General features: G+C 40.4%; 1 protein-coding gene across 1 annotated transcript; it reads right to left on the reverse strand.

The window, feature by feature from the left end:
• On the reverse strand, positions 1–25851 carry SLC30A8 (solute carrier family 30 member 8; the record flags this gene model as incomplete). The annotated part of the gene is made up of 8 exons (XM_084864991.1): positions 1–146; positions 1808–1942; positions 6811–6916; positions 9362–9512; positions 13596–13749; positions 16160–16306; positions 21812–22011; positions 25781–25851. 8 exons carry the CDS (start codon positions 25849–25851, stop codon positions 1–3), a joined length of 1110 nt encoding a protein of 369 aa, XP_084721117.1.
• Positions 25852–27301: the final 1450 nt, after the last annotated feature.

A 27301-nucleotide genomic window follows, 5' to 3' on the forward strand; every position in this document is an offset into this window, starting at 1 on the left:
CTAGTCCTGAGGTTCTTCACAGAAAAGGCAGCTGGGGTCCTGGTCCGCAGGAGATTCCATCTGAATGGTGAGTGAATGCACAGGAAAGCTATTGCTGAGGGCTTTAGCAATCTCTCTCTGAATGCCCTGGCTGTCCCGACTGGATGCTGTTGAAGAGGAATCATAGTGAACTTGACATTGATTGCACACAAATAGGCAACAACTACATCTCCAGTTTCAAGTACTTGATGGGGTGGGGCACAGGCCTAGTGCTCAGAAGAAGCCAGGTTGGCTCTGACAATCAACTAAATCTGCACAGACAAGGTGTGTGTGTGTGTGTGTGTGTGTGTGTGTGTGTGTGTGTGTGTGTGTAGGGGGCAGGGGAGGGGGCTTAGTGCAGCCAAGTACCCAGACACTATAGAAGCTCTTCTTCACAATTATCTCTGGGGTCTGGCACTCCAAGGAGCTGAGTATGAAAGTGGAAATGCACCCTGGAAAAAGCCAAGACAGAACTGTTATTTCTTATACAGCCTTGCTTACCAGTCCCCAGGGACCTCTGGGTTGCAGCCCTTATCTCTAATCAGAACCTATATTAAGGCTAATGACAGGAGGCAGGGAGCATTTAGGGTTCCCCACAGATCTTTCTTAGAGCAGCAACCCTCACTCCATCTTTTCTCTTGTCCCCAAAGGTATCAGGAGGCTGTAAAATTCCCTCCACAGTAACATGATTACTAGGTTCTTCCATTTGCAATAAAATATTAGTGTTGTGGATGCTGTAAATTCCCTGTAGCCAGATCTGAGCCGCTCGGCGAAGATCAGGTTGTCTGAAAAAGCAAAGTCCTCAATATGACTGTCACTGATATTCCTGTACCCTGAGTCTAAATAACTTCCTGAGTTACTTTCTAGCAGCCTCATGTATCTTATTGGCCTGTCTCCTGAGGCAGAGAGTCACCTCCCACCACCCAGTTTCTCAGCACTAGGACATAACCTGGACAAAATCACCTATTTGAGAAAGTCATTTTTAAAATAAATCCAATTTCCTAAAATTATCTCACATGGTTATAGAATTTCTAACCACCCAGTTAAAAAAAAATCACCATTAATTTTTACTATCAAATTTTTTAGGTTGTTAAAACGTTAAGGCCCAGCCAGCGTGGCTCAGTGATTGAGCATTGACCAGGAGGTCAGAAACCAGGAGATCACAGTTCAATTCCCAGTCAGTGCACATGCCCAGGTGTGGACTCAATCCCCCATGTGTGGGGCATGCAGGAGGCAGCCAATCAATGATTCTCTCTCATCATTGACTCTCTCTCTCTCTCCCTCTCCCTCTCTCTCTCTCTCTCTCCCTCTCCCTCTCCCTCTCCCTCTCCCTTCTTTTCTGAAATTAATAAGAATATATTTAAAGAAAAGGGGAAAAAAGAAACCCTAAAGATGGAACCTGTGTATGCTTCATCTTCCACTCTTCAGTGAGAGGCAAAGCATAACAGGAGATACTCAATGAAGATTTATTGTTGAAATCATTCCTATTATTTAATTGTTTGAGTTCCAAGCCAACCAGGTGAAGTCTAATATTCAGAACCTAAGGACTTCAAATTTGGGTGCCATTCTTCCCCCTTTGTCCTACCCTCTTCATTCAGCTTCTAGGCATATCATTATCATTGTTGCCATGACAACATTAACAAGGGGTGTGGTTTTCAAAAGCTCTTGGTAATACAAAGTACCTCACAGTTGTGTAGACAGGCATCGGCTACTAAGGGCAGCTCTACAAAAAGGAGGGAAATTGCTGACTTTACAGAACAAGGACTGAATTTTGTCCAGTCTTACTGACCTGCAACAACATGAGCGGAGAGAATCACCTGGTTGGTTGTTAAAGACCAGATGTGCAAGCTGTGCACAGACACCACGCCATCTACCGCTAAGATGAGCTCTTTCACAACATTGTAGTTGAGGTTCTTTGGCACACCTGACAGAAGGAAAGAATGGGAGGCTATTGTTATTCAACTGAATATAGCTCATCGAGATGGCCAATTGGGTCTGCAAAGTCCTCACCCAAATATCAACTTGTGCCCTCTTCATTTATGGTTTCTTATCTCAAATGTTTGCAAATCAGATTCCCCCATTGCTAAGTGTTTACCATCACTCAGAAGTTCACAAAAAAATATTTCAGGTTTTACTTATGCAGTAATCAACGACAGGGATCATCCTTCATTTGTGGATGTGTTATTAATCCAGTTGTGCTTTTTCCAATGATCTTTGCATACACTCCAGAAGCAAAATGAAATAACATGGGATTTGGTATCAGATAATTTAAGGTTAGCATGCGGCTACAACTATTTTGAATTTACCTAAATCTTGGAACTTCTCTGATTTTTAGCATCATTTATAATAAAATAGGGGTGATAAGAACAATATACAGTTCACAGAGTTCTTTGAGGAGCATATCTGAAAATAACTGCCCTTTGTATACTGTAATGCTACACAAATGGGAGCTATCTAACAGGTAACTTTAGTGAACTGTGTTAATAGGTGACCCTAATATTGTAAAACCATTTTATTATTCTTTGTAAAACTTTTATTAATTTAGGTACATTAGTGAGGGTTAATATTCAGATCATAGAGTAGGATAGTTTGAATGTCATCCTTGCTTCTAAAGGAACAGCAGGATGGGGGGACAGGCAGCCAATCAGCTATTCTCTGGGCCTGAAGGAACTGGGGTGTCTCTGGCCTGGAGAAAAGCAGGTTAAGAAAGCAGGATCGCTTTTTTGAAACATTGCAAGGATTGTCATATAGGAGGCTAGATGGTGTGAAAGTGTGAGGTTGCTTGCATTGGCTAGCTACAAGTGGAGCCAGTGGTTGGTTAGAACTGTAAAAGATATCAGTTTGATATAAGAATTTTTAAAAAATCAACTCAACCAGCACAACAATGGAAAAAGCCATTGGGTGCAATAGTTAAATCCCCATCAACAGAAGATGATCCAAAGAGAAAACTATAGAAGAGATTTCTAAGGCTGACCCCCTTTCTGCCTCTACTTTAACTATATATATATATATATATATATATATATATATATATATATATATATATATATATCAACCATATAAAAATAAATATGCTTCAGCTGCATGTCCATCCTTCTGAAGAAAATTTCTGTGAATGAGACTCTGAAACCTACACTCCTCCAGAGCTTCTCTCAACCTTGGACACACATTAGTTTCATTGGAGGAGAATTTAGAAGTCCTGATGATCAGGTTGCACCCAAGATCAATTCAATCAAATTCTTTGGGGATAAGACTCCACATCAGTATTTCCATAGCTCACATGATGATTCTAACACACAGCTAAGGTTGAGAACCATTTCAATTCTATTTACAAGTCACTGGATAGTGGTTCTACTTTGCAGTTTTCAAGCTTGGCTACATATTAGAAAACATCAAAGCTAGTCCCCAGCCCAGTCACTAGTATTATATCAGGATCTCTGGCTGTGAAGCTTGGTCATAAGTATTTTTTTAAGCTTCTCAGATTGTCATGAGCAGCTAGTCAAGAAGCATATACTTAAAAAAAGGGGGGGGGGGATCCTTAACCCTCCTTTTTTTCAGTATTTAAGAGCCTTCCTCTTTGGGATTTTCTCGTTAGGTCTAATTTAAAATTCTCTACAATTTGAGTTTAGTTTAATCCCATTTCATATTATTTCACAGAGGTAAAAAAAGAGTTGGTCAATATGGAATTTTACTGACTGAGCTGCACAAAGCTCAGGATAGCAGAAACAAATTAGTGGTATTAGTGTTTTTTTTCTCAGATTAGTCATAGAATGTATATGCAGTCATGGGTGAGGTTGTTGTATTATAGTAAAAATAATAATGACATAGCTTTGTTGAGAACCTATAGTAGGTCAAGGTTTATGCTAAGCATTTTATTTATAACTAGAGGCCTGATGCATAAAAATTCGTGCAAATTCTCCTGGCTGCCAGCACTGCCTTCACTCCAGCCTGGAGCCACCTTTCTGCCTTCTCTCAGGCCAGAGCCGCCTTCCACCTCTCATCTTGTTGTGTCAATTTGCATATTCTGTCCTTATTGGCTGTAGGCACCGCGATTTTTGTTGTGGAGTTATGGTCAATTTGCATATTCCATCTTTATTAAATAGGATAATTATCTTATTTTAATATTTACAAGAACTTTATGAGCTAGTTTTATCAGTGCTACAATTCCTATTTAACTGGAGGAGAGGAAATTGGGAGACAGAGAGGTTAAAAAGCATTGCTAAAGTCACATAGATAAGTGGGATGTGAGGGTCTGCAGTTCATGCTCTGAGTGTGAGGTGTTATGAAAATGCTAGACTCGAGGAATTGCAACCAGAAGTTGACTATTATGCTAGTGTGTCATCTCTGCTGAGTTTCATTTGGCTCTTGAAGACCTGCTATCGTTCATCTAGGACCCTTATGTTGAAGTCATGATCCCATTACTTTTTGTCTCTCTTGCCTCATTTATCTCCCTATGCTTATGATGAACACAAGTCCACTATTACTTATTTTACCCCATGAAATAATGTCAACAAGCATGAGGCTATGCTCCCACTGAACTCTATGCTCCATCACATTCTAGGGACCATTTTTCCCCACAGAAAGCCTGCAAAAATATTAATGCACCCAGGAAAATACTCAAGTTAGTATTTAAAAAACAATTTCCCAGGTTAATAAATATATGAAAAAATCACTCAATTATAGAATTGCATATTAAATTAATAAGATAAAATATTCCACCAATCAGATTAGGAAAGAAGAGAATCAGCAGTTTGATAATACCCCATGATGGGGAACATGTGAAGAAATGGGCACTGTTATATTCTATTGGCCAAAGAGATGTTGCAAAGAGTTGTTTTGGTAGAAATGATCATATCTGTCAAATTTCAAAATACACAGAACTTTTGAAACAGAAATAACATTTCTAGGAATTATTCCAAAAATGTACAAATGCTAAAAAAAATATAAATGCACAGGAGTGTTAATTATGCCATTAACATTGGCCATCAATAGCAAATAGTTTATAGCTATGTAAAAAAAAAAAAAAAAATGGGGTGTTTCTATGTATGTACTTAAATGGAAAGATATCTAAGTGAAAAAAACAAGTACAGAGCAAAATAAGTATAAAAACAGAATCCTATTTGTTTAAAAAATACATACACACACAGTTTACATATATTATGTATATGATATACATTGTATGTGTATATATGTAAATATTTACATATATTATACATTTATGCATTTATTATGCATATATATATATATATATCCTTTGAAAGATGTATGTTAACTTAGAAGTAGATGTTACTCCTGATGAATGGGACTGAGAATTCAAAGTAGAAAAAAGGGGGAGACTTTTTAAATTCATTTTCTACCTTTGCATATTATTTTAAAATTTTACCAAGATAAGGATTCTTTTATGCTCTTCTAATGTGAAAACCTAGTTTAGAAATTAAGCATCTGCCAGATATCTGGCAGTTTCCATAATTAACTGTCCTTTCTTTAAATAAGTAAGGAAGATAATCACCAGAGCAGATCTACCCTGAGAGACAGGGAAAGTGGAATACAGTCGTCTCAAGTTGTGCACCAATCTGCCTTTTATCCCCCTGTTAGTCAATGCCATCCTAGCGACAACAGCGCTGCAGCACTTGGCCCTCAGGAAAGGAAATGGGTGTATTTGTGACTTGACAAGTCAAATATTGTCACCTCCCTCCAGAGTGAAGAAGTTCGCTTGTTAGTGACATTTTGTCTCCATTTGGTTTCACTATTATCAACATTATCATCTGCCAACAATGATACTGCCCACTGAGGACAGAAACCTTAAATGTAGCTGTGGCACTGAACACTAAAAATGCAACGGCCCTCTGAGACTGCGTCTTCCTTATTTCAAAATGTGCAAGACAAAAAAAGAAAAGTTTATCCAATATCCGGATATTTATGATCATCCAAATGTTTGATATGATGCAAACCTCTGGTTCTGATAGAATTTCTGGGAGCCATTCCCAGCACCCTCTTGTAGGTATCTCCAAGTGCTACAAAAAGCCTGGTTCAGCGGTTCTCAAAGTGTGGTCCCCAGACCAGCAGCACTAGCATCTTGTTAGAACTTTAGATTCTTGGGCCCCAACACAGACCTATGTCCCTGGAAGGGTGTGGGTGGACCCAGAAATCTGTGTTTTAACAAACCCTACAAGCAATTCTGATGCTACTGATGTTGGAGAACTGCTGGCCTAGTCCTGTGGTCGGCAAACTGCGGCTCGTGAGCCACATGCGGTTCTTTGGACCCTTGAATGTGGCTCTTCCACAAAATACTACGACCTGGGCTAGTCTACTTGGAGAAGTGGTGTTAGAAGTTTAAGTTTAAAAAATTTGGCTCTCAAAAGAAATTTCAGTCATTGTACTGTTGATATTTGGCTCTGTTGACTAAGAGTTTGCTGACCACTGGCCTAGTCTGAATAGTTACAATGCTGCTAAGGATAGGTTTATACTGTCTTTCTTGGGTCTTGTCCATACATTTAGGGACAAACTAATATTTTTACAATAACTTCCTCCATGTCTATCTTTAGTGTTTGTGCATATTGTTTTTACACTGACCCATATCATTGAACAGTTGCTGGAGGAAAAATAGAAACCAATACTTTTTAGTTGTTCCATATGAAAGAAAATCACAATATTTGTTTTCCACCAAATTCTTTATCAGTTTAAATGTTCTCTGTGATGCATATTAATAGTGAACATGCCGCAAGGCTACTATCTCTTATGGTCATAGAGAAGAGAAAACATGGATCTTAAGAATAATAAAATCGCTCCTACCTTCCATGAGTAAGATGGAGAAGTCCTTTAAGACTGTGACAGTACTCGCCAACACCAGGACAGAAAACACAAATGTGCAAATTGAATCGGCCATTTTATAGTCTGGCTGGAAAATATAGGGGCTTTGGTTAACTGAATGTGTGTCTCCTTTGAAGAAAGTCTGATGAATAAAATATGTAAACCTCTCTGTTTCCTTCCCTCTCTATTACTCTTTCACCCCTACTTCACATCCAACTTGACACCTGATATCCAACTCAGAGGCAACTTTCTGAAGACTCAATCTTTCTTCTAAGCCAGGGGTGGGGAACCTTTTTTTTTTTCTGCCAATGACTGTTTGGATATTTATAACATCATTGGAGGGCCATACAAAACTATCAACTTAAAAATTAGCCTGCTATATTTGGTCAAACATTTAATTAGCTCACCCCTAATGCCTTGATAAGGCTGAACCAAATGATTTGGGGTCTTATACAGCCCTTAAGCCAGATGTTCCCCACCCCTGTTTTAAGCTTTAAACTACCAGTGACAGAAGAAGAGAGACTACAGGGCATGCTCTCCCATCATTTAAGAAGTGAAGGGAGAGATATTCTTGAATATTTTCTCAAGAGGCCTGATTTGACTTCTCAGAAACAGAACAGAAGTACAGAGTTTGCGATGAGCTGACTTTTCAGCCTTAATTATGATGAGTAGAAGGCTTGTCATCTGCTGAGAGGTTGCATATGCCCAAGGTACAGCTGGAGCTTGGTCTTGGCGGACTGGGGTTAGTGTGGTTTATTTTCCCCTTCTAAGTATGACACATGCTCGAGACAGGCATCTTTGATCCAATCCTAAGAGTACAAGCTGAGGCCTCATTCTTGCCTCTCTGGCCACTGAAACCCTTAGCCTCAGGGTGAAACACCTGCGACTTTGCCTCTGATGCAGTTTTGGGCCTCAGAGAAGTCTGCCTCATTATCTCTAAGAAGCCTAACCTTTATAAGCATAGTGTCAAACTCGACTAACCCATACAATTTTTTAACTATTTTTCCTTAAACTTAAAGCTTGCAGAGAGCATTTGCTCAACTGAATTCAGATATGTTTTTGTAATTTGTATTTACGTGTTTTCACTTTTAGTAAAATTAATGTAGAGTCCCTACTAACTGGGAGGTCATGATAGAACCAAGGTAAATGCTTGTCTCCATTACCTGCCGCCTCCACTCTCACCACCCCTGTTGGTTCTCAGTACTACCAAATGCAAAGCTGCAATGCATATTTTCTTAGGGTCAGAGGCCCACCCAGAGCCATTCCCACTTTCCAGGAACACACTGACCTTTTGGAGCGAAATTACCTCTCCCCCATTGTGGGTGATATTGTGGGACATTCAGGTGTTCTACCCTCCCCTGGCCAAGCAGCAGGTACAAGACCCACGCTAGACTCCTTTCCCAGAAATATGAATCTTTAGCGTAATGATAAGAAATTGAAAAAAAAAATGAGTTGAGTCATATTCATTTCAGTTTGGTGTCTGGGACAGAAGTTGGATAGTTTCTGAAATCTATATAACAAAAGTGACCCTTGCCGAAACCGGTTTGGCTCAGTGGTAGAGCGTCGGTCTGCAGACTGAAAGGTCCCGGGTTCGATTCTGGTCAAGGGCATGTACATTGGTTGCGCGCACATCCCGGTAGGGGGTGTGCAAGAGGCAGCTGGTCGATGTTAATCTCTCATCGACGTTTCTAGCTCTCTATCTCTCTCCCTTCCTCTCTGTAAAAAGATCAATAAAATATATTTAAAAAAAAAAAAAAAAAGTGACCCTTATTTGTATCTTGATTTTTCTTTGGAGTACATCCAATAAATTTCAGCCAATAATATATATAAATAATATATGTATACTATATATATATATATATATATAATTATGTATATAATTATGTATATATAATTATGTATATATAATTATATATAACTTTATTTTTTACATATATTTTATTTATTTGTTTGTTTGTTTTTGCTTAAGTGTGCTAGAGATTTTTTCTGTTGCTTACAACCCAAGATCTCTAAGATATTTATGGTTCCATTGTAGTACATATTGACCCAATGATAAAAGGAACTACTTTCTTAAAAGACTGGAAGCCGCCGAAACTGGTTTGGCTCAATGGATAGAGCGTCAGCTTGGGGACTGAAGGGACCCGGGTTCGATTCCGGTCAAGGACATGTACCTTGGTTGCGGGCATATCTCCAGTAGGGGGTGTGCAAGAGGCAGCTGACGGATGACTCTCATTGATGTTTCTAACTATCTCTCTCCCTTCCTCTCTGTACAAGATCAATAAAATATATATTAAAAAAAAAAAAAAAAGATTGGAAGCCCTGAGATTAAAGACAGAGCTCTTAAGAATTTGGAAAGTCCAAGGTTTTCAGGCTTTAAATGTTTATTTGTTTCTTTGTTTAAAATTTGCACAGTTGTGTGTTTAGGAAAAAAATAGTCTCTCCACCCTCCTTTCAGTTAATTTTGGAGGACCCATTTTTATACTCCTTGGTATATAAAATTGCTATGATAGTGAGTTAAATCAAACATACTCACCTTGAAGTAGATGATAAGTGCGCTGGTTAACACGCTGATGCTCTGAAACAGGTCCCCAAGAGCATGCACAAAAGCGGCTCTGACACTGGCATTAGCTTGCACTTCCTTGTGACTGTGGCCAGGAGGCCTCTGGTGCAAAATCACACTTAGTCTGCACAAGAGAACAGTGTTCTCAGCACACGGGACATTAACCCTTAAACACCCATCTGGCACAACAGAAGAGCTAACAGCATATATTATCCAAATTGACAGGTGATTAAAATATTCAGATTTTAAGATAAACTCGTTTGGACTAATTTTGAACACAAGTGGATCATAGCATTTTCAACTTTTCACAAAAGGGCAGACAAGGAAGATTCGCCTCAGTTTTCATTTCCACCTGCCTAATGCTCTCCTTCACATTAAAACTGGAAAGCATCACTACTACAATGAAAGCCAAATATTTTACAATGAGGAGGGGAAGTATCATTTATTGAGTGTCTACTTACTGTCAGGCCCTGAGCTAGGCTTAAGGCTGAACTTTGATAGGAGCTCAATTAAATGTCCTACTTTCAAATGCAAAAAGCAGCAGAAAGGAGTGAAACAAAATAAGTAGTGAGTTTCATCAGGGCTGGATTCTTTTATCTTTTTCTTTACTTAATTTTGTTCATTTACATAAGAATTTGAAATGTGAATAACTGTAATGGCCAATGATGAGCACACTGTGCGTATGTGTATGTAGCTATTTATCCAGAGAGCAAAATATATTTAAAAATTATAAATGTATTGCAAAATTGAACATTTCCTATCTAAATCAAAGTGTTAAGTAGTAGCCATTATAAATTATGCACCCTGATTCTAATTATCTACAACTTCAAGAGGTTGAAGTTGTAGATAATAATTTGCCTCCAAAGGCAAAAGGAGAACTTTTTTTTTACTGGTGGCCAACAAGGAGTGTTTTGCCTAGAAACTTCTCTGTACATTTTTGTAACAGAGGTATTAAAGAAGTATTGTTTAGTACCACGTACCCTTATTTTCAGAAAAGTGTCAACTCTCAGGCCATCATCACTACCTGAACTGACTGGTGTCCACCGGGATTTGCTTTTGACATAATGTTTACTCTTTAGACTGTCAATGTTTCGGCAGAAATTGAGCCTCAATTCGGAGCTACCATTTCGTTGTCTTCAGACAGCCTTCCATGGCTGGCAGTTGCTAGACTCTCTAGGTCTGCTAGGTGTGCTCATCATGTTGTCATTCATTCTTTCACTCACTCACTTTATAAAAAAAAAGAAGAAGAAGAAAAACGTACTTAGGGACCCATGTGTACTAGGCACTGTTAAATGTTTAGGGGCATAAGAGTAAGTGAAAGCAGACATGGTCCCTCCCCATTGTGGCTTCAAGCATGAAGGAGATGCAGAGAATTTAAAAAGACACACGCACACATACATGGAAAGTTCTAATTATAATAAGCCTACTAAGAACCAGTGCTACAGATAGTCAAACAGGGAGTCTGGTTTAGTTAGCAAGACAAAGCAATTGAGTTGGACATGAAAGGTTAGAGTGAGGCTAGGAGGGGAGGGAATGTTCAGGCAGGGAAAATTTCGCATGCAATGGCCTTAAGGCTCTGTCAATACTTTTCATCCTGGAATCCCTTTACAACCTGTCTTATAACTTTCTGTCCTGATTTTGAGTCCCCAAGGAATACATTTATTCCCAAATTGTGGTTGTCTATTCAGACAACACAGCCTCTACCTGTACTTGGAACCTGTAATCCCAGTTCTGGGAGGAAACATTATAGTCACTCAGTAGCTTGCCCATTAATAACTACCTGCTTTCACAGGGAAGTCAAAGCTTTGTAATTCCCTTGTCTTTCTGAGCACCTTAAAATTAAGGTCAAAGTTCAACAGCATTTGCAGTAAAAAGAAGATGTGGATGGTGTCTGTTTAAAAGTCAAACTCAATCACGGAGGGTCCAGATTTATGTGGTAGTTAGCTTGGGGCACCCTTCATCATTGTGTAACATCGATACAATTATGTGCCATATGACTTGGGAAATTATTAATATTTTTGTTCTTCCTGCTGCCTTGTAGACATGTTGTTCTCCTAGGCAAAGATGATGTTATTGATCCCCGGTCAGCAGGACACATGTTCTGGCTTGTCTCCTAGTGGTGATAGATTGGGATTGATCTCCCAATGCCAATGTGAAACACATTTTCAATATAACTAGGTGGAAATAGGGATCTAGTCAGTTACAGCAGATGAAATATCACTCTTCTAATTGTTTAGCTCAGAGACTTTTGCAATGGTTTGCAAACTATGAGGTGAGGAACAAAGGTAGGCACAAGGTAAGGGTACTAGAGGGACTGGAGGAGCTTTCTATAAGTGTGCATGCTCAGCTTTTCCTTTCTATAAGTGTGCATGCTCAGCTTTTCCTCTCATTCCAGAGATCCACTGTGCCCTCTCTTTAAAAACACTATTTAAGATGCCATTCTCCTATCACTGTCTTCTTCATTCTCATGTGTAATCCTATTGCAATGTATCACGTGGGATTGCAAGATAGACAAGCAGATGATACCTAGATAGTGTATGAGTTTCCTATTGCTGCTGTAACAAGTTACCACAAGCCTTTCTAGCTTAGAACAACACACATTTATTATCTTATCCAACCTTTGGAGGTTAGAAATCTAAAATGAATGTGCAGGACAGCATTTCTTCCAAGGTTTTAGGGGAGAACACACTTTCTTACCTTTTCCAGCCCCTAAATGTCAGTCACATTCCTTCATCTTCAAAGCCAGCAATGCAGCATCTCCTCTCCTCTCTGGCCTGACGCTTCCCTTCTATAAGGACCTTTGTGGTGACATTGGGCCTATCTGGATAATTCAGGATAATCTCCCCATCTCAATATCCATCTTTAATTTAATTACATTTTAAAAATTTATTTTGTCATGTAAGGTAACATATTTAGAAGGGCTAAGCCTTAGAGTGTGGAAATTTTTGAGGGGCCATTGTTCTCTCTACCACAGATGATACAGATAGATGGACAGACGGACATACAGATGGTTTTATTTATTTATTTTTAATATATTTTATTGATTTTTCTTACAGAGAGGAAAGGAGAAAGATAGAGAGCTAGAAACGTCGATAAGAGAGAAATATCGACCAGCTGCCTCTTGCACACCCCCTACCGGGGATGTGCCCGCAACCAATGTACATGCCGTTGACCGGAATCAAACCTGGGACCTTTCAGTCTGCAGATCGACGCTCTACCGCTGAGCCAAACCGGTTTTGGCCATACAGATGGTTTTAAATAGATACAAACAGATAGTTTTAAATAGGGCTGTCCAGAATTATTTTGGCAAATGAGAAGGAGCAAATCAACCAAAAGGATCAAAGTCCTGGCCTTAAAACTCCATTGTCATAGCAATCAAGTAGTTCATTTGGGGAAGAGCAGACAAATATGGCAGTGATAAAATGTCCAGTAGGACATGATCACACGTCCCATAAGAGTAATTTAAGGCTACCTGGTTAAGGCAATGAACCAACAGGTAGAATATAAAGAGTTTAGCTAACATAGCTTAAGGTAGAATTTTTATATAGTCAAAATATTACAAATATATGGTAGAGTGCTTATGAGAGAAATAAATTCTGCTGTTAGTTCTGTTAAAATATATGAAACTAATGACCATGAAGTGGATGTTGCAAGAGAGAATTAAAAAGTAGAAAGGGGACTAAAGTAAATAAGCTTTAAGATCCCTTCCAATCCAGCTGTGTGGGAAGCCATAATATGTCTCTGTAATAAAAACTGACTAGGAGTAAGTCACGTCCCATGGGGAACCATCAATATGCAAGAGAGAGCAGAACGGCTAGGACCCCATTCTGAGTATGGTGGGTCTGATTCAGGTCCTGGCTCTACACCTTCTCACTGGCAATTCCTTTAACCTCGCAGAGCTTCAGTTTTCCAATCTGGAAAGTAGGGATGTTGTGAACACTGGGCTTGATAATGTAGATCAAAAGACCAAATCACAGTCCCTGACACATAAAAAGCATTCAAAATGGTAGCTATTAGGAGCCGATATGAAAATACTAAAATGAGCACAACCAACCTTCTTTCAGTCATAGAACCATTTGAGCACTCTGTCAGGTCTCTGCCATCCTCACAAGTGGAGGAATTGAACACAAGCAACAAGAACAAACACGCATCTGAGTCCAGACAGGGTTAAAGGCAAGCTTCCTGGGCAGAGTGAGGGGTGACTTACACAATGTTGGCTGCCACAGCACAGCCCGAAACGATGATCATCACAGTGGCCTGGATCTGGTAATCGGGGTACAGCAGGCGCTCACAGGCCAGGTACACCAGCACGCCAGTCACTGCCCAGACACATAGCATGGACAGCAGGGCCCCGAGGATCTCTAAGGATGCAAGCACGCAAAGCATTCATGAATCACCTTAACATACCCAGGAGTCATGAGACATTAATGTTCCTTCCCCCTCACAAAAGAAGCTTTACACTAGTTCACTCTAACTCACAAAGCAAAACTGTGGAAGGATTTTAGCACTAAGACAAGCTACTTTCTCGTTGCATTTATAAAACACCAGCATCTGACTTCCTTTGTTCCATGTTACTCGGTAATTTGCAACGAATTTTAAAAGCGTATTATTTGTTGCCCTCGCCTGCTGTTTTCCTTGGGGATTTTAATTTAAGCAGGTGCTAAAATGATTGAAACTTATTAGGGGATGAAATAATGAGACACATAGAGTAAAAGGTATTTAGAAACTTTTAATTTTGCCATGAAACACTGACAGCGTGCCAGTACCAGTAGCTTCTGTGGATTAAAACAGTAAAAAGGGAAGGCATGAGAGGGCACTTGAAAAATGAGTTTCATTTGCCAGCCCAGCATCCCATAAACACAGAGGTGAGCTCAGAGGTATATCGACCCTCTAGATGCATTTTAAGAGCAACAGTAAGGAAAAGAAACATAGGATGTGGCATTTGCATTAACATTTCAAGATAAGATAGTGTTCAATGTGCCCTCTGAGTCAAGTATATTTGCTCACTTAGGAGTTCCTTACTGCCTCACCCTGATCTGCAACTCAATCTTGAAGGTGGATTCAGGTTCTGGGAACATTCTGTGAGTCAGTGGTCAGGCACATTCATAGTTTTTACCTCCTCCTTTTAGCAGGCCCCTGTAGCCTATTGTTTCTCATTGTGGGAGGAGCGTTTCCCAGACTTTAGTCACTTGTATACAATCATCACAACTTTTGCCATATCCACATGCCACCTGTCCCATTAGACATTTAATATTCTCTTTAAATAAATTCATTTTTTGTACTTAGCTTCTTCCTAAACAAAGGCATTCATGAAATGACAGGCTTGATGTTCTAGTTGATGTCCATCTCTCTGCCTGTAGTGGTACTGCCTAGTACGTTAGCCATCCATCACCTGTGGCTGTTTACAGTGAAAATAAGTAAAATTAAAGACCCAGTCCATCAGTAGCACTGGCCATGTATTAGAGTGTTCCGTGGCTACGGGTACTCTATTCCAGAACGTCTCCCCGGGGGCAGAGTTCTATTGGGCAGCACTGGTCCTCTGGTGTGTCAATGCTCATGAATATCCATGGCCAGGACGAGAAAGTCCAAGCAGGATTTGAAATTCCGAGTCCCTCTTATGTTTACAAATCATCCCATGTTTACAAAACAACTCTGGCCAATGGTATCCGAAAGGGTAAAGTGTGGCAGGCACATGATGCATTACACAGATCTTGTTACATAGAGACCCACACCTGAAACCTGTATGTCCATGTGGACCAATCAATTTAATAAATAAATATTTTTAAAAAGAAAGGGTAAAGTACAGGTACAAATTTATACAGACAGATGGCTGGTGCTCAGCCAAAAGTATAAGCATAGCTCTATTGGGGGACTGGGAAAGCAGCTTCAGGTCACACTCTTTTTATCATGGTTTATTGCCTTATCTCCCTCTCCCGCTGGTTGTTAAAGGAAGGCAATTCAAACCACCCCCTGCTGGCCTGATCGCAATGGCTCAGGGGTTGAGTATTGACCTATGAACCAGGGGTCATGGGTTTGATTCCCAGTAGGAGCACAAGCTCGGGTTGCAGGCTCAATCCTTACTAGGGGATGTATAGGAGGCAAGCAATCAACGATTCTCTCTCATCAATGATGTTTCTCTCTCTCTTCCTCTCTGAAATAAATTTAAAGAAATAGGTTTTATAAAAGTATCTTTAAAAAACAAACAAAAAAATACATCCTGATGGTAAATTGTTTGGTATGAAGGAAGAACTCCCTTTCGCTCTTAGCTTGTAAACCTACAGCCCACAGTTGCCAGCTGTGGCCTGTGCCTGGCGGCACCTTTCAACAAAGCCCGCCCACGTCAGCATGTTGGCCACCCCTGCCCTTCCTTACCCTGCCCTCTGTTCTCCTTCACCTTCTATCCCTGACTCCCCCGTGAGAAGTTCTTCCATCTCTGCAACGTTTTTTTGTGCTGTTTGTGCCTTATCTTGCAAAATGCTAGGAGCTTCCCAGATACAGAGTAACTTCATGAATGCTATCATGGCTTCGCTCTACACTGAGTCCCTGGGACTGGGGTGGTTGCATTGTCCCATCGGACCAGAGGTAGGTGATTAATCTGGCCTTTAGCTGAATTAGCATAGGTTCCCACCCCATGTCTAATTCACCCCTCACACCAGAGATGTGCCTCAGGAGTTTTCCAGCAAGGCTTTGCTTTGTCCCTTTTGGTTCTACCCTGGGTTTGACTCTGAGGCACACCTCTGCCATCACGAGCGCTCCGTCGGTGAACTGTACCTGCTCGGTGCCATCCGAAGGTCAGCCGCTTGGAGGGAGGCTTGGAGGACAGCCACAGGGAGAAGAGGCTGAGCAGGAAACTAGTCAGGTCAATCAAGAGGTGGGCAGCATCTGTGACGACAGCAAGACTCCCAGCAACGTGGCCACCTGGGGGTGCACAGTGTCACACAGGGTGAGGATATGATGCCCCACACAAGGGTTCCCAACCCATCAAGGGAAGTCAGCCTGGAAAGGGGGCTTGGGGACCCTTGTGTGGGGCACAACTGGATTCATATGTACTAACCTGAGTTGGAGAAATGTCACAGACCCACAGAGCTTTAGAAGACACATCAGCATTGATCCAATTGGCCACCTCTTCTTCCCAATTTGACAGGTAAAGAAAGAGACCCAGAGAGTGGGTAGGATTTGAACATGTAGAAATGAATGTCAAGGCCAAGGCCGTTCCTAAGGGGTAAAGGTACAGAGACTGCAGAGTGTGGGCATTCTCGGGGATCATCCCCGTTAGACCGGGACATGAGGATTCAGACAGGGCAATGCAAAACAATGAGGCTGCAGAGGGAAAGCCAGATTCACAGGGCCTCGCCCTCCAACTGGGGACCTGGACTTCCGTCTGCAAACCAGACGATACAATGCCCTCCGGATGGGTTTTTATTTATATCCTTGCCTTGTGATTTTACCATAGTCTTTACTGCTTCTGTCTTCTCTACTAATTGGCATTATCCACCTGAGTTCGAGACCCCTGTGAGGAATAGGGGGGACCAGAAGGCGAAAGGACAGGCACTTTCTAAAGGGACTACTGACTGTAACCGTCCAGAGAAGCATAGGAAAAGAAGCCACGCCTCGGAGGCCTGCCTGGCTGTTCTCTCTGTTCCCTAGGCTCCTTCTGCTTCCCTCTAGATCTCTTTTAAGCAGAGACCCTCCAGCCTCCAAAGTGGAAGCCACAGGAAAGCCTTGTCTCTTTCTTCCCGAGCAGAGCTTGTTGTTTGAGAGCAGTAGCCTTTATTACTTTCCACCGCGTCTTCCCAGCAAAAAGGTTTTGCTGACGGATAGTCCTCCCGGCGGCTGTTTATTGCCTCCTGCACTAAAAAGCGACGGCGGCTGTCAGTCATCAGCCCTCGGTCATCAGACTCACCTTGTCGGCTAATGATTTCCCAAAATTACATATATGGCTCATAATTGCAATCATCCCCCACAGACCGCTGGCTCTCGCCGCAGTTAATAACGGGTTTGTCAAAGTTTAATGGTCTGAGGGAAAGGAGTCTTCAAGCTTGTTACTGAGCTGTCAGTGCAAAAATCACAATGATTCATTAGCCAAAAAGTAACATTTTGCTAACAAATCAGCTGTCCTTCCAATTACCCTGAAATGTTGCTCTATCTGCCAAACCGGGGCCTGATAATGAAGCTGTGCTGCCAATGCATTAGTTCTTGCCTGGGAAATGACTGCAGGCAGATAAGCAGCACGCCACCATCTCAGCAATGAGTGATGACGGTGATTCCATGTGCTGAGCTGAAATCGTAGCCCAAGTCAAGGAAATGAGGTCTTACGGGGTTTCTTCAAGAGGCTCCGCTGAGTCAGGAGGCAACTGAGAAAGAAAAATGGCCTGGCTTTCGAAGACGCATGTTAATAGGGCGGTTCTGGAAACCAAGATCCATTCTGCAACCATCAGAACTACTTTTAAGAACCATCCACAAAATTGTGAGCAATCATGATGAGCGGCTGTGGAGCAAATTGTTTGCAAGAGGTAGTTTGCAACTGAACTTGCATTTGCTTCTGAATGCATGGGGTGTGACTGACAGTTAATTCAATGGTCCCATAGGTATTTGTTGAGCCCTCACTGTGCTTGGTGCAGGAAGAGGATACACACAGATAAAAGTATTAAAATCCCAGTCTCCCCCAACCTACATGGCTCAGTGGTGGTTGAGCGTCAACCTATGAACCAGGAGGTCACAACTGGATTCCTGGTCAGGGCACATGCCCAACATGTTGTGGGATCAATCCCCAGTGAGGATGTGCAGGAGGCAGCCAGTCAATGACTCTGACTCACTCTCTCTCTCTCTCTCTCTCTCTCTCTCTCTCTCTCTCTCTCTCTCTCTCTCTCTTCTTCCCTCCCTCCCTCCTTCCCTCCTTCCTCTCTCCCTCCCTCCCTCTCTGAAATCAATAAAAAAAAGAAATAGAAAAAACAAACAAAAATATTGCAAGACCTCTTTTCTGTAATCTTACATTACTAACACTCATTGTGCTGAAGATATGCATGACAAATAGACTAGAAGACTAAAAAGCCACTCCCACTGGGAGTTTTGGGGAACTTTTCACAGGAGAGAGGGGAAGAATTAGCTAGAAGAGGAGGGTTTCTCAGAGAGAGGTAATAACAGGAATGAGAACAGAGAGAAGTGGAAGAGCATGGAACCTTCCTGGGAAAGAAGGAGATGTGCATTGTTGGAGGAATAATGGGAAATCAGATGGCAGACCCACCAGCTCTCTCAGTCTCTCCAGGCAAGGCTGGTATTGACTATTGCGGGACCACAGCAATAATCAGGTGCTGCCCATTGAGGCCCCTCCATCCGAAAGGCCCTCTCATCTCCCTCTTAGCCACCTCTCAATGTCTACCCCTCCCTCAAGGATTTGCTCAAATCCCATATCCCGCAGGAGTGATCTGAGAATAATAATTGCTTTCTCTGACGTGGTCAGAATGGCTTTAGGGAGGAAGTGAGCTGTGGGCTGGGCTCTTGAATCATGGCCAGTGTTTTGATGAGTGTGGGGGATGAAGGAAAGTGTTTTTTCATTCAAATGAGAAGGCATACGCCAAAGCTACAGAGATATTGTGGTAGAATGATTATTCTTGCATTCAGTGAATAAATGGCTGAAACAGAAAGCCATGAAGGGAAGTAGTAAAGAGATTGATAGTCTGTTTGGCAGCCAGATGGTGGAATGACTTGAAAGGCAAAGTAAAAGTTTTTCATTTTGTCCAGGATGCCAGAGCTCCTCAATATATTGTTCTCTCTCACTTGGGGCTTAGCAACAGAGGGAGCCCCTATTGTTGCCACAGGTATTCTTGCCAGTTTACCTCGGTGCCCAGTAAAAGTTCCTACATCTGCCATGATGGGGAAAGGTTGTGAAGGGCTGAACTAGGCAACGGGGAGCCAGAGAAGAATTTTGAAGACAGAATCAACATGATGAAAGCAATGTTTTGGGAAAATCTGCTCAAAATAAAGACAGCTCAAATTCCAAATGTCTCTCAGTATCCACTTAATTTCATTACTGACATCACTTCCCTCTGACTCTGAAAGTCACATTAGAACTCATAGACCAGTTATCCAGGAATGAGAATATAGCTTCCCAATTTCCCCCTAAAAATGCAAGTCATCTTTCTTAAAAGCATAGTGATAGATTATACGAATGGGTATAAGGAGAAAAGTGAGTTTGTTTTTTTAATGAAATAATCGTCCATTCTCAGGTGGTTATTAATTTTTTTCTCTATTACCCAAAATTAATAACCATCTGAAAATGGATGATTATTCCATTAGCATCTGCTAAGCTATTTTTCCCACTCTAATGGCTGGCAATCAGAATTAATTGTTTTCTTCAAGCTATGCAGTCTTATGGCCTATGTATTCAGACTTTTATTGCTTTTCAAAACTGGAAAAGAACTTAGACTTATCCAGTCCAAGACAAATCCAAGGTTTTTAATAACCTTCTTCCAGTTGGTTTACAAAAATAATTGATAGCACACAGTTTCTAAAGCCAGGGTATGTCTTTTGAAGGAACTGACTTAATAGCTTGTGGAGTAGCAAATAATTTACTTGTAACAGTTCCAACCTGGAAAACGCCCTGCGGACACCCACCGACACATTTGCCAAAGGAATATTCTTTTTCATTATTGAAATTCATAAAGTTTTGGACAATATTGCATTGTTCTTGAAAGAGACTGACAAAATGGAAAATCTGAAAAACAGAACCCATTGGAAATGCGATTTGAAAAGGTGATGTCTGGAAATTCACATCCTTCCCATAAAGTCCTGGCACCGCCCCATGGCAAACGCAGCTCAGGAAGATATAGAGACTGGCTTGTTTCCTCCACTACTTTCTGCCTCTGCTTCTTCGCAGATCCATGTGGATGCTGAGACTCAATGGCATCTTCTCCCCAGCTGATGTCTAATCAGTAGTCTGAAGCAAGATGGTCTTTTATTCACAAAATTCACTTTTCTCCGTATACCCCTTCTTAAAATCACAATTAGGTTTTGGATAAACCCAAACAAAATGATTCTCATGCTTAATTAAAATAATAAACTAAAATAAATTATGTTTGTATTTTTTTTCTGTTAAACAAGGAATAATAAGGGAAGAATAAGAGATCATGTGACATACAAATTTGCATCAATTAAATGTGTTACTACTGACAAGAACCAGCAACAGGAATCATGAAATACCTTAGAACCAAACCCTATTGTTTATAAAAATTTGATAAATGATATAAGAAGCATCAAAAATCAATGGAGAAAATAATTGTTTCATAAATGATACTGGAAACATTGTTAGCTGTTTAGAAAAAAAGATTTTTTTTTCAATTCTTAGAATATATCTACTTTCACATTGATTGAAAACTGAACAACAAAAGGGTATCTATCTTCTCAGTCCCTGGGAAGGCTTACTAGAGACTAAATTGGTTAAAGAATAGTTTAAAAATAAAATGTTCAATACAATTACCTATATAAAATTTTAAACTTCTCTATGTCAAACCAAAAATTAAACAAAAATTAAAAAGCAAACAAAAAGCAGAAAAAATACTAACAAACATAACAAAAGTTTAATATCCTAATATATAAAGAGCTCCCAGAGATCAATATAGCTAATTACAATATAAGTTATCTAAAAAGTAGACATTAAGAAGCCACCAGGAATGCATTTCAGGGAAATACAGATCACTAATAAGCATGCAAAAAAATATCCTAGCACTAATGGGTGTTAAAATAAAGCATATTCATTTATATATTAACAAAGATTTCTAAAAGATTAAAATAAGTTCTGGTAAAGATTGGAGAGAAATCATTTTCATGCAGACCTGGCAGACATAGGAATTGTTTTAAGCTTTCTGGATAGCAGTTTGGCAACATGTATCAAGAAGTAATAAAAATATTCATGTCCTTCAACCAACTATTTCTATTTTTAGGTCTCTCTTTAAAGGGATTAACCAGAAAGGCAGGCAGAGTTTTATTCAAGATTTTTTATTGCAGCATTGTCCATAAACGGGGAAAAAAATCCCTAAATTTCTAACAATAGAGAGATGGTTCTTTAAATCACAGTGGAGTGTACATTGTTCAAGCGTGAAAGTATTTTAAGAGCATTTGATGGCATGGTCAGAAGCATTTAGTGTGCTCTCGGCTGTGCTGAAAAACTGAGCTTTGAATAGAAAATATATTGTATGGAAATACTTCATAATTTTATTAGCAGTTACCACTCTACTGTGGGATAGTGATGAATGTTGTTACATTTCCTTCTATTTTCCAACGTATCTACAATGAGCACATTGTTACTTCATACTTATAGAAAAGGTTAACTCTCACTTTAAAAGAAGAACCGAGGTCACCCTCCTGTACTTATGTAGGATTTTGTTTGCTTGTTTAATCAGAGGAGCTTCATTGAGAAATACTCACCCACAACCTCTGCAATCATGAAAACAAAGCATATTCCCGAAGCAGCCCAGAGTTTCCACTTGGCGTAGACTTGCTCGTTTGCCCTGTTCTCTGTGGCCTTGGCATTGCCGTGACAGTGATAGATGGCTCCGGACCCCAGCTCCTCTGGCCTCTCTCCAGAACAGTGATCTTTATTCACGGGTTTCTGCTGGCGATCCACACTGCGCATGAGTTTGACAGAGGCAAGAAATGAACATGGCTGCAAACACCACGGACAGCCCTACCCATTCTCTGAACCACTGTGAGGACATTTGCTAGCTGTCTAGAAAGTTGTAATGCACAGCTCCTTCTACAAGAAATATCAAGTGTAAGGAACAAGCAAGAAATGTCTATCTGAAGTCTCAACTACTAAACGTTTTGCTCTTATTCAGCCATACTCTTCTTCAGTCTCTACTACCAGTGATTAAGAGATATTAAAGGAACAGGAGATAGGAAGCAGATACATTTCCTTCCCAATAACTTCATTTGGAAAAAATATTGGATACTGTCCCACAAATCAAAAAAGGAGTAGGAACATTGTTAGATATGTGTCTATGAGCCAACTGATGATTCAGATTCCCACTATGGCATGCCATCACTGTCACCTTCTTCTCCACAACAACATTGTTAATAGCATTTGGACTTAGCAGTTTTTCCTGCTAAGTCCATACGGTCCCTCAGAAACGGTCTTAACACAGCATTGCTCACAATCTCTACCAATCCATGGAAGTTGAGACTTACTTTTACTTCCTATAGCACGCAGTACATATCAGGTCTTCTAGCTCTACTCACACAGAAATCATTATTTAGAGCCGTTTATGGAATTATAGAAGTTCAAAGATGGAAATATTATAGATAACATTTAGTCCAACCCCATAGTTTCTTGGCTGAAATAATTAAGGTTCAGAGAGGTTAAGTAATTGTCTGAGGACAAATAGCCAGGAAATTGCAGAGCTGGGATTCCAAGACTTCCTCTTTTTCCCAGGTCATCCCACTCTGCTTCCCTACCTGAACTTCAGTAAATTCAAAACCAATCTTTACTGATGCAAATGTTGATGTTCACAGATCTTGAATTAATCAGATTTAATTTTTAAATAAACTTATTAGAAGCATTAATAAAATTATTAGAATTAAGAACTTTGTATTCATGACTTTGAAAGGTATAAAAACAGAAATAAATTAGCCTCCAGTTGAAGAGCTGTTTCATTTGTCTTATTGCCAGCTGGAATTAAAGATCTGCAGTTTTCCGCTTACAGGTAGATGATGATTTTGATTCTGACTCTAATTATCATTATACTTATTTTTTTCTGAATAAAAGAATATACTTTTTATAGAAAATTGGGAAGTATAAAAAAGCACAAACAGAAGAAAATCACAGGTAACCTTACGCAAGAGACCATCACTATGGACATGTTGTTTAGTTTTGTAATATACAAATACACTTTTTGTACATAATTAGAAACCATATTAATTAGGATTTTTTTTATTGCAAGTACAGAAAACAAAGCTCATGCTAGGTTAATCAATAAGTGGAGATCATTGGTTGTGAAACTGAAAACGTCTGGAGGTAGTGGGCTTCAGAATGGTTTATCAGGGCTCTGGATCCATTGCTTTAGTTCTAACCGTGCTTCAGGCAGTTTTCCTCATGCTAGTGGGATGGTTGCCCGAGGCAGTCAGGGCCACACACTTGCTGTTTCTTTTGCGAGGAATGAAAGTGTCCTCATTTCCAACTGCTAGACAAGAGTTCTAAGTTGCATGGTGAGTTGACCAGATGAAAACCAACCCCTAGACCCAAAGGAATATGGATGGGCTGATTGGCTCAGACCTTGTACCAATCAGAATATTGGCTAAACCCAGTCATGCTTCTCTGGAGCTGAGAATGGGGTAAATACTACCTAAATCACGTGGTTGCAACTCAGTGGGGATGGGCCAGAATGGATTGTGGATGACATGACTGTGTCACCAGAGGATCCTCCCAAAGATACAGCTTTGGGACCTGAATCTTAGCTGTATTTATTGTTAACGTTGCCTCAATTTATTAAATATTCTGCATCATTACTTTTAACCTGTAGAAATTGTTATATTTAATATAGCTATATCACAACATAATTAACTGAATTCCTATTATTTAACAATTCGTTTTTTCCAATTATTTGCTCAGATAAATAGCACTGTGATTCATACTGTTATAGTTAATCCTTGCTCAATATATTATTATCTGCTTAAAGTGTAATCCTAGAAGGGAAATTGCTTAGTCAAAGAGTATCCATAATTTTAAGGACTTGGATGTATATTGCCAAGTTGACTTCGGAAGGTTTGTACCCATGATGTTAACAGCACTCAGGATTTTGAGCAGTTCTGCAAACTCTTCATATTGCAGTAGGAACCACTTGGCAAGAGGCACATAAAGTATTTATACTTATACATCGTTGCCTTTGTAATGCGATATATGCCCCGATAACACACATATACTGTAATAGTGTGAGTCCCCAATTGTCATCAATTCAAAGGACCGTGAGAAGGCAACATGAGAAAAAAGGGCCACCAATTGTTCTAGCACTGTTTATATGAGCACTGGTTTATTTTATATCTTCCATGAATCTCATAGCCAGAGATGCCCTAATTGGTTTGGCTCAGTGGATAGAGCATCGGCCTGCGGACTGAAAGGTCCCGGGTTCGATTCCGGTCAAGGGGCACATACCTTGGTTGCGGGCACATCCCCAGTTGGTGTGCAAGAGGCAGCTGGTCGATGTTTCTCTCTCATCGACGTTTCTAACTCTCTATCCCTCTCAATTCATCTATGTATAAAATCAATAAAATATATTATAAATAAATAAATAATTCTAATACGGTGAGATAATAGGTGGGTTTGGTTCTTTGTCATATGTTTGCAAAGCAAAGTTATAAAATATCCTGAAAGAGAAAGCTTTTCTTTGCAGCTGCTCAGACAGTTGATTCTATCAAACATGATGTTGCTGCTCTTTGGAATATTAATTTTACCCCATGAAACACACAGCACTACGTGTATTATTAATGGATAACTATTTCCTTAACTTCTGTTCCTAGCATAAATGTATTTCAGATTTTCATTCTTTCATCTCTACGAATTGAGTTTCTCTTTGCTCCCCACTTGGATTGAATTCCCCAAATTGTGAAAACACACAAAATTCATTCTTGTAGGTCTCTGTCTTTACCCAGCAATATCCCCGTCTGAACAGCTTTCCTTAATCCTACTTTCTATGTAAGGTTTCTCTAACCTTACTCTAATTCCCTTTATTTTTCAGTGCTCAACCTATCATTTCTGAAAAGCTTTCTCTGACTGCCATTGGCCAGCTAAGATCTAGGTTTCCTTGAGATATTCTCATTGAACACTCTCAGAATGACACTTACATGCTATTTTGTAATTGATTTTTTGCTTATATGTATTCCATATTATATGATTAAGAAAATAGCAAATAATTTTTATGCAAAGAGAAAAGCACTAAGTGTGGATGGAATAAGGGTAGAGGAATGAATTGGTAGAAGATGATGCAAGAGGTGGACAAATAATTTAAGATCAATGTAACTAAAGTTTTGTCACATCATTGAAAAGCCTCCCTCCTTACTAAATATAATGTAATAAAGTATACTACCTATTTTAAAAGTAGAATTAATTGAGGAAAAGAAAGGCAAACACATTAGATTGGATATGTCTATTTCTGGAAGGAAATCTACAGATGGAAATACATTCACAAAGGGTGTCCTTCATTCTCTTAGGATACTTAAGACTCAAATCATGGAGAATATTGCATATTTCAGGATATGAATTATACAAGTCTGCCAACAGTTTATAAAATTTTACAAAATGTCCCAAGTTGCATGGCAAAAGTTCCTAGCTTGAAGCTGTGGGATTTAGGGATGTATTGAGGATTGAAGACAGAAAGCTGTGAAGCAGAAACCGATGGCTGTTACCTGTCTAGTGTGAAGGCATACATCTTGGTGGCTTTGTCATTCACAAGATAAGCTCTTTCCGGAAACTCCATGGTGGCTAGGGTGAGAGCTCTTGCTGAGACTGAAGTATTGTTGTTGTTGTTGTTGTTGCTCTCCTGTTGCTGTTTAACTCACTGGCCAGTTTGGGAAGCAAAGCAGCATTACAGGTATTCACACATGTCCCAACGAAAAAAATAAAAGGGCTTCCGGGACTTAAAAGAACAAGCCTCCTACATCAGTGTTCTTGTAGGTCTGATAAACTCACAGCGTCCTGGAGTGCATCTGGCCTATTCTCTCACCCACAGGTTCCCTTCCTAGAGAGACGTGCAGAGAGGATCCATGAAGTGTGTGTGTGTGTGTTGTATGTGTGTGTGTGTGTGTGTGTGTGTGTGTTTCTCGTGCTATCTGATTCCATTGTGCTTTCTAAGAGGTAGAGGGCTCAGGGCTTCCTTCTAATTGCTGATGTAGAGATTTGGTCTTCAGAGCACACCTGAGTGATCTGCAAACAACTACCCTCTGTACAATAACCTCATTTTTTTTTCTTTCCTTAATTTTTTTTTTGTGTGGGAGGGAGTGGGGGAGTCTCTCTCTCTGCCATTTAGTTCTAAGATGACCTCTAAGCAGCTGTCAGGATTGACTTGCCTTCTCCTAGGACCATTTTGGGACTCCAGTACTGAGCAGAGGACATGGGTCATTAGTCACTGAAGTCTGTGGACTGAACCCGTTCCTGATGCGGCAGCTTTGAAACCCTTTGACAGTCAGGAGGAGGGCAGACTCAGCTTCTAAGTAAACAACAGCTCTCAGCCATACAAGAACCAGAATGACCTGTGTTCTCCTCAGCCAGCACCCTCTGCTGAGGATAAAAGTAAACCCTGCCAGCCAAACCAATCCCAACTCCTAGGAAAGGAGTTTCCTGAGCTGATCCCAGACATCTTCAACCACAGACTCCTAGGAATTAACATTTGATTTTACTACAAGGAACTTTGCTTTCCAAATAAGAAATTATATAGCCCCAGGGGAATAGCCTGGTGAAATGGCAGACCTTTGTATGTGGGCCAAAGAGTGTCTGTCCAGAGCCTGTAGGGATGCATGCAGGATGGGCAGTGCTGAGTGGGAAATGGGGGCGTGAACCTGACCATGGGGTCCTTTCATTCTTCTCCCTCTGTCAACACTCACTTCTAGTGAGAAAACAAAGAGTAGTGTGGTCCAGGGTAGCCCAGTGGCCCAGCATCCTGACAGTTTGTCCATCTTGATGAGCGCAGACCTCAATGACCTAATACAATAAATATTGTCCCCAGAAGGAGAGTGGGACTCAATGGCATTTGCAACAGCCAGTGAGGGGGAGAGTCATCTTTGGCTGAGACGGAGAAGGCAGGCTTCCTATCACCTCTGTGGTGGAGCTTTGCCACTTCTGTGCTATTCAAACACTGTATTATTAATTCTATGGGGCCTGGCCGCCCTGGCTCAGTGGTTGAGCGTCAATTTATGAACCAGGAGGTCAAG

The sequence above is a fragment of the Pipistrellus hanaki genome, assembly GCF_964339955.1.
Source record: "Pipistrellus hanaki genome assembly, chromosome: 17".
Classification (NCBI taxonomy): domain Eukaryota; kingdom Metazoa; phylum Chordata; class Mammalia; order Chiroptera; family Vespertilionidae; genus Pipistrellus; species Pipistrellus hanaki.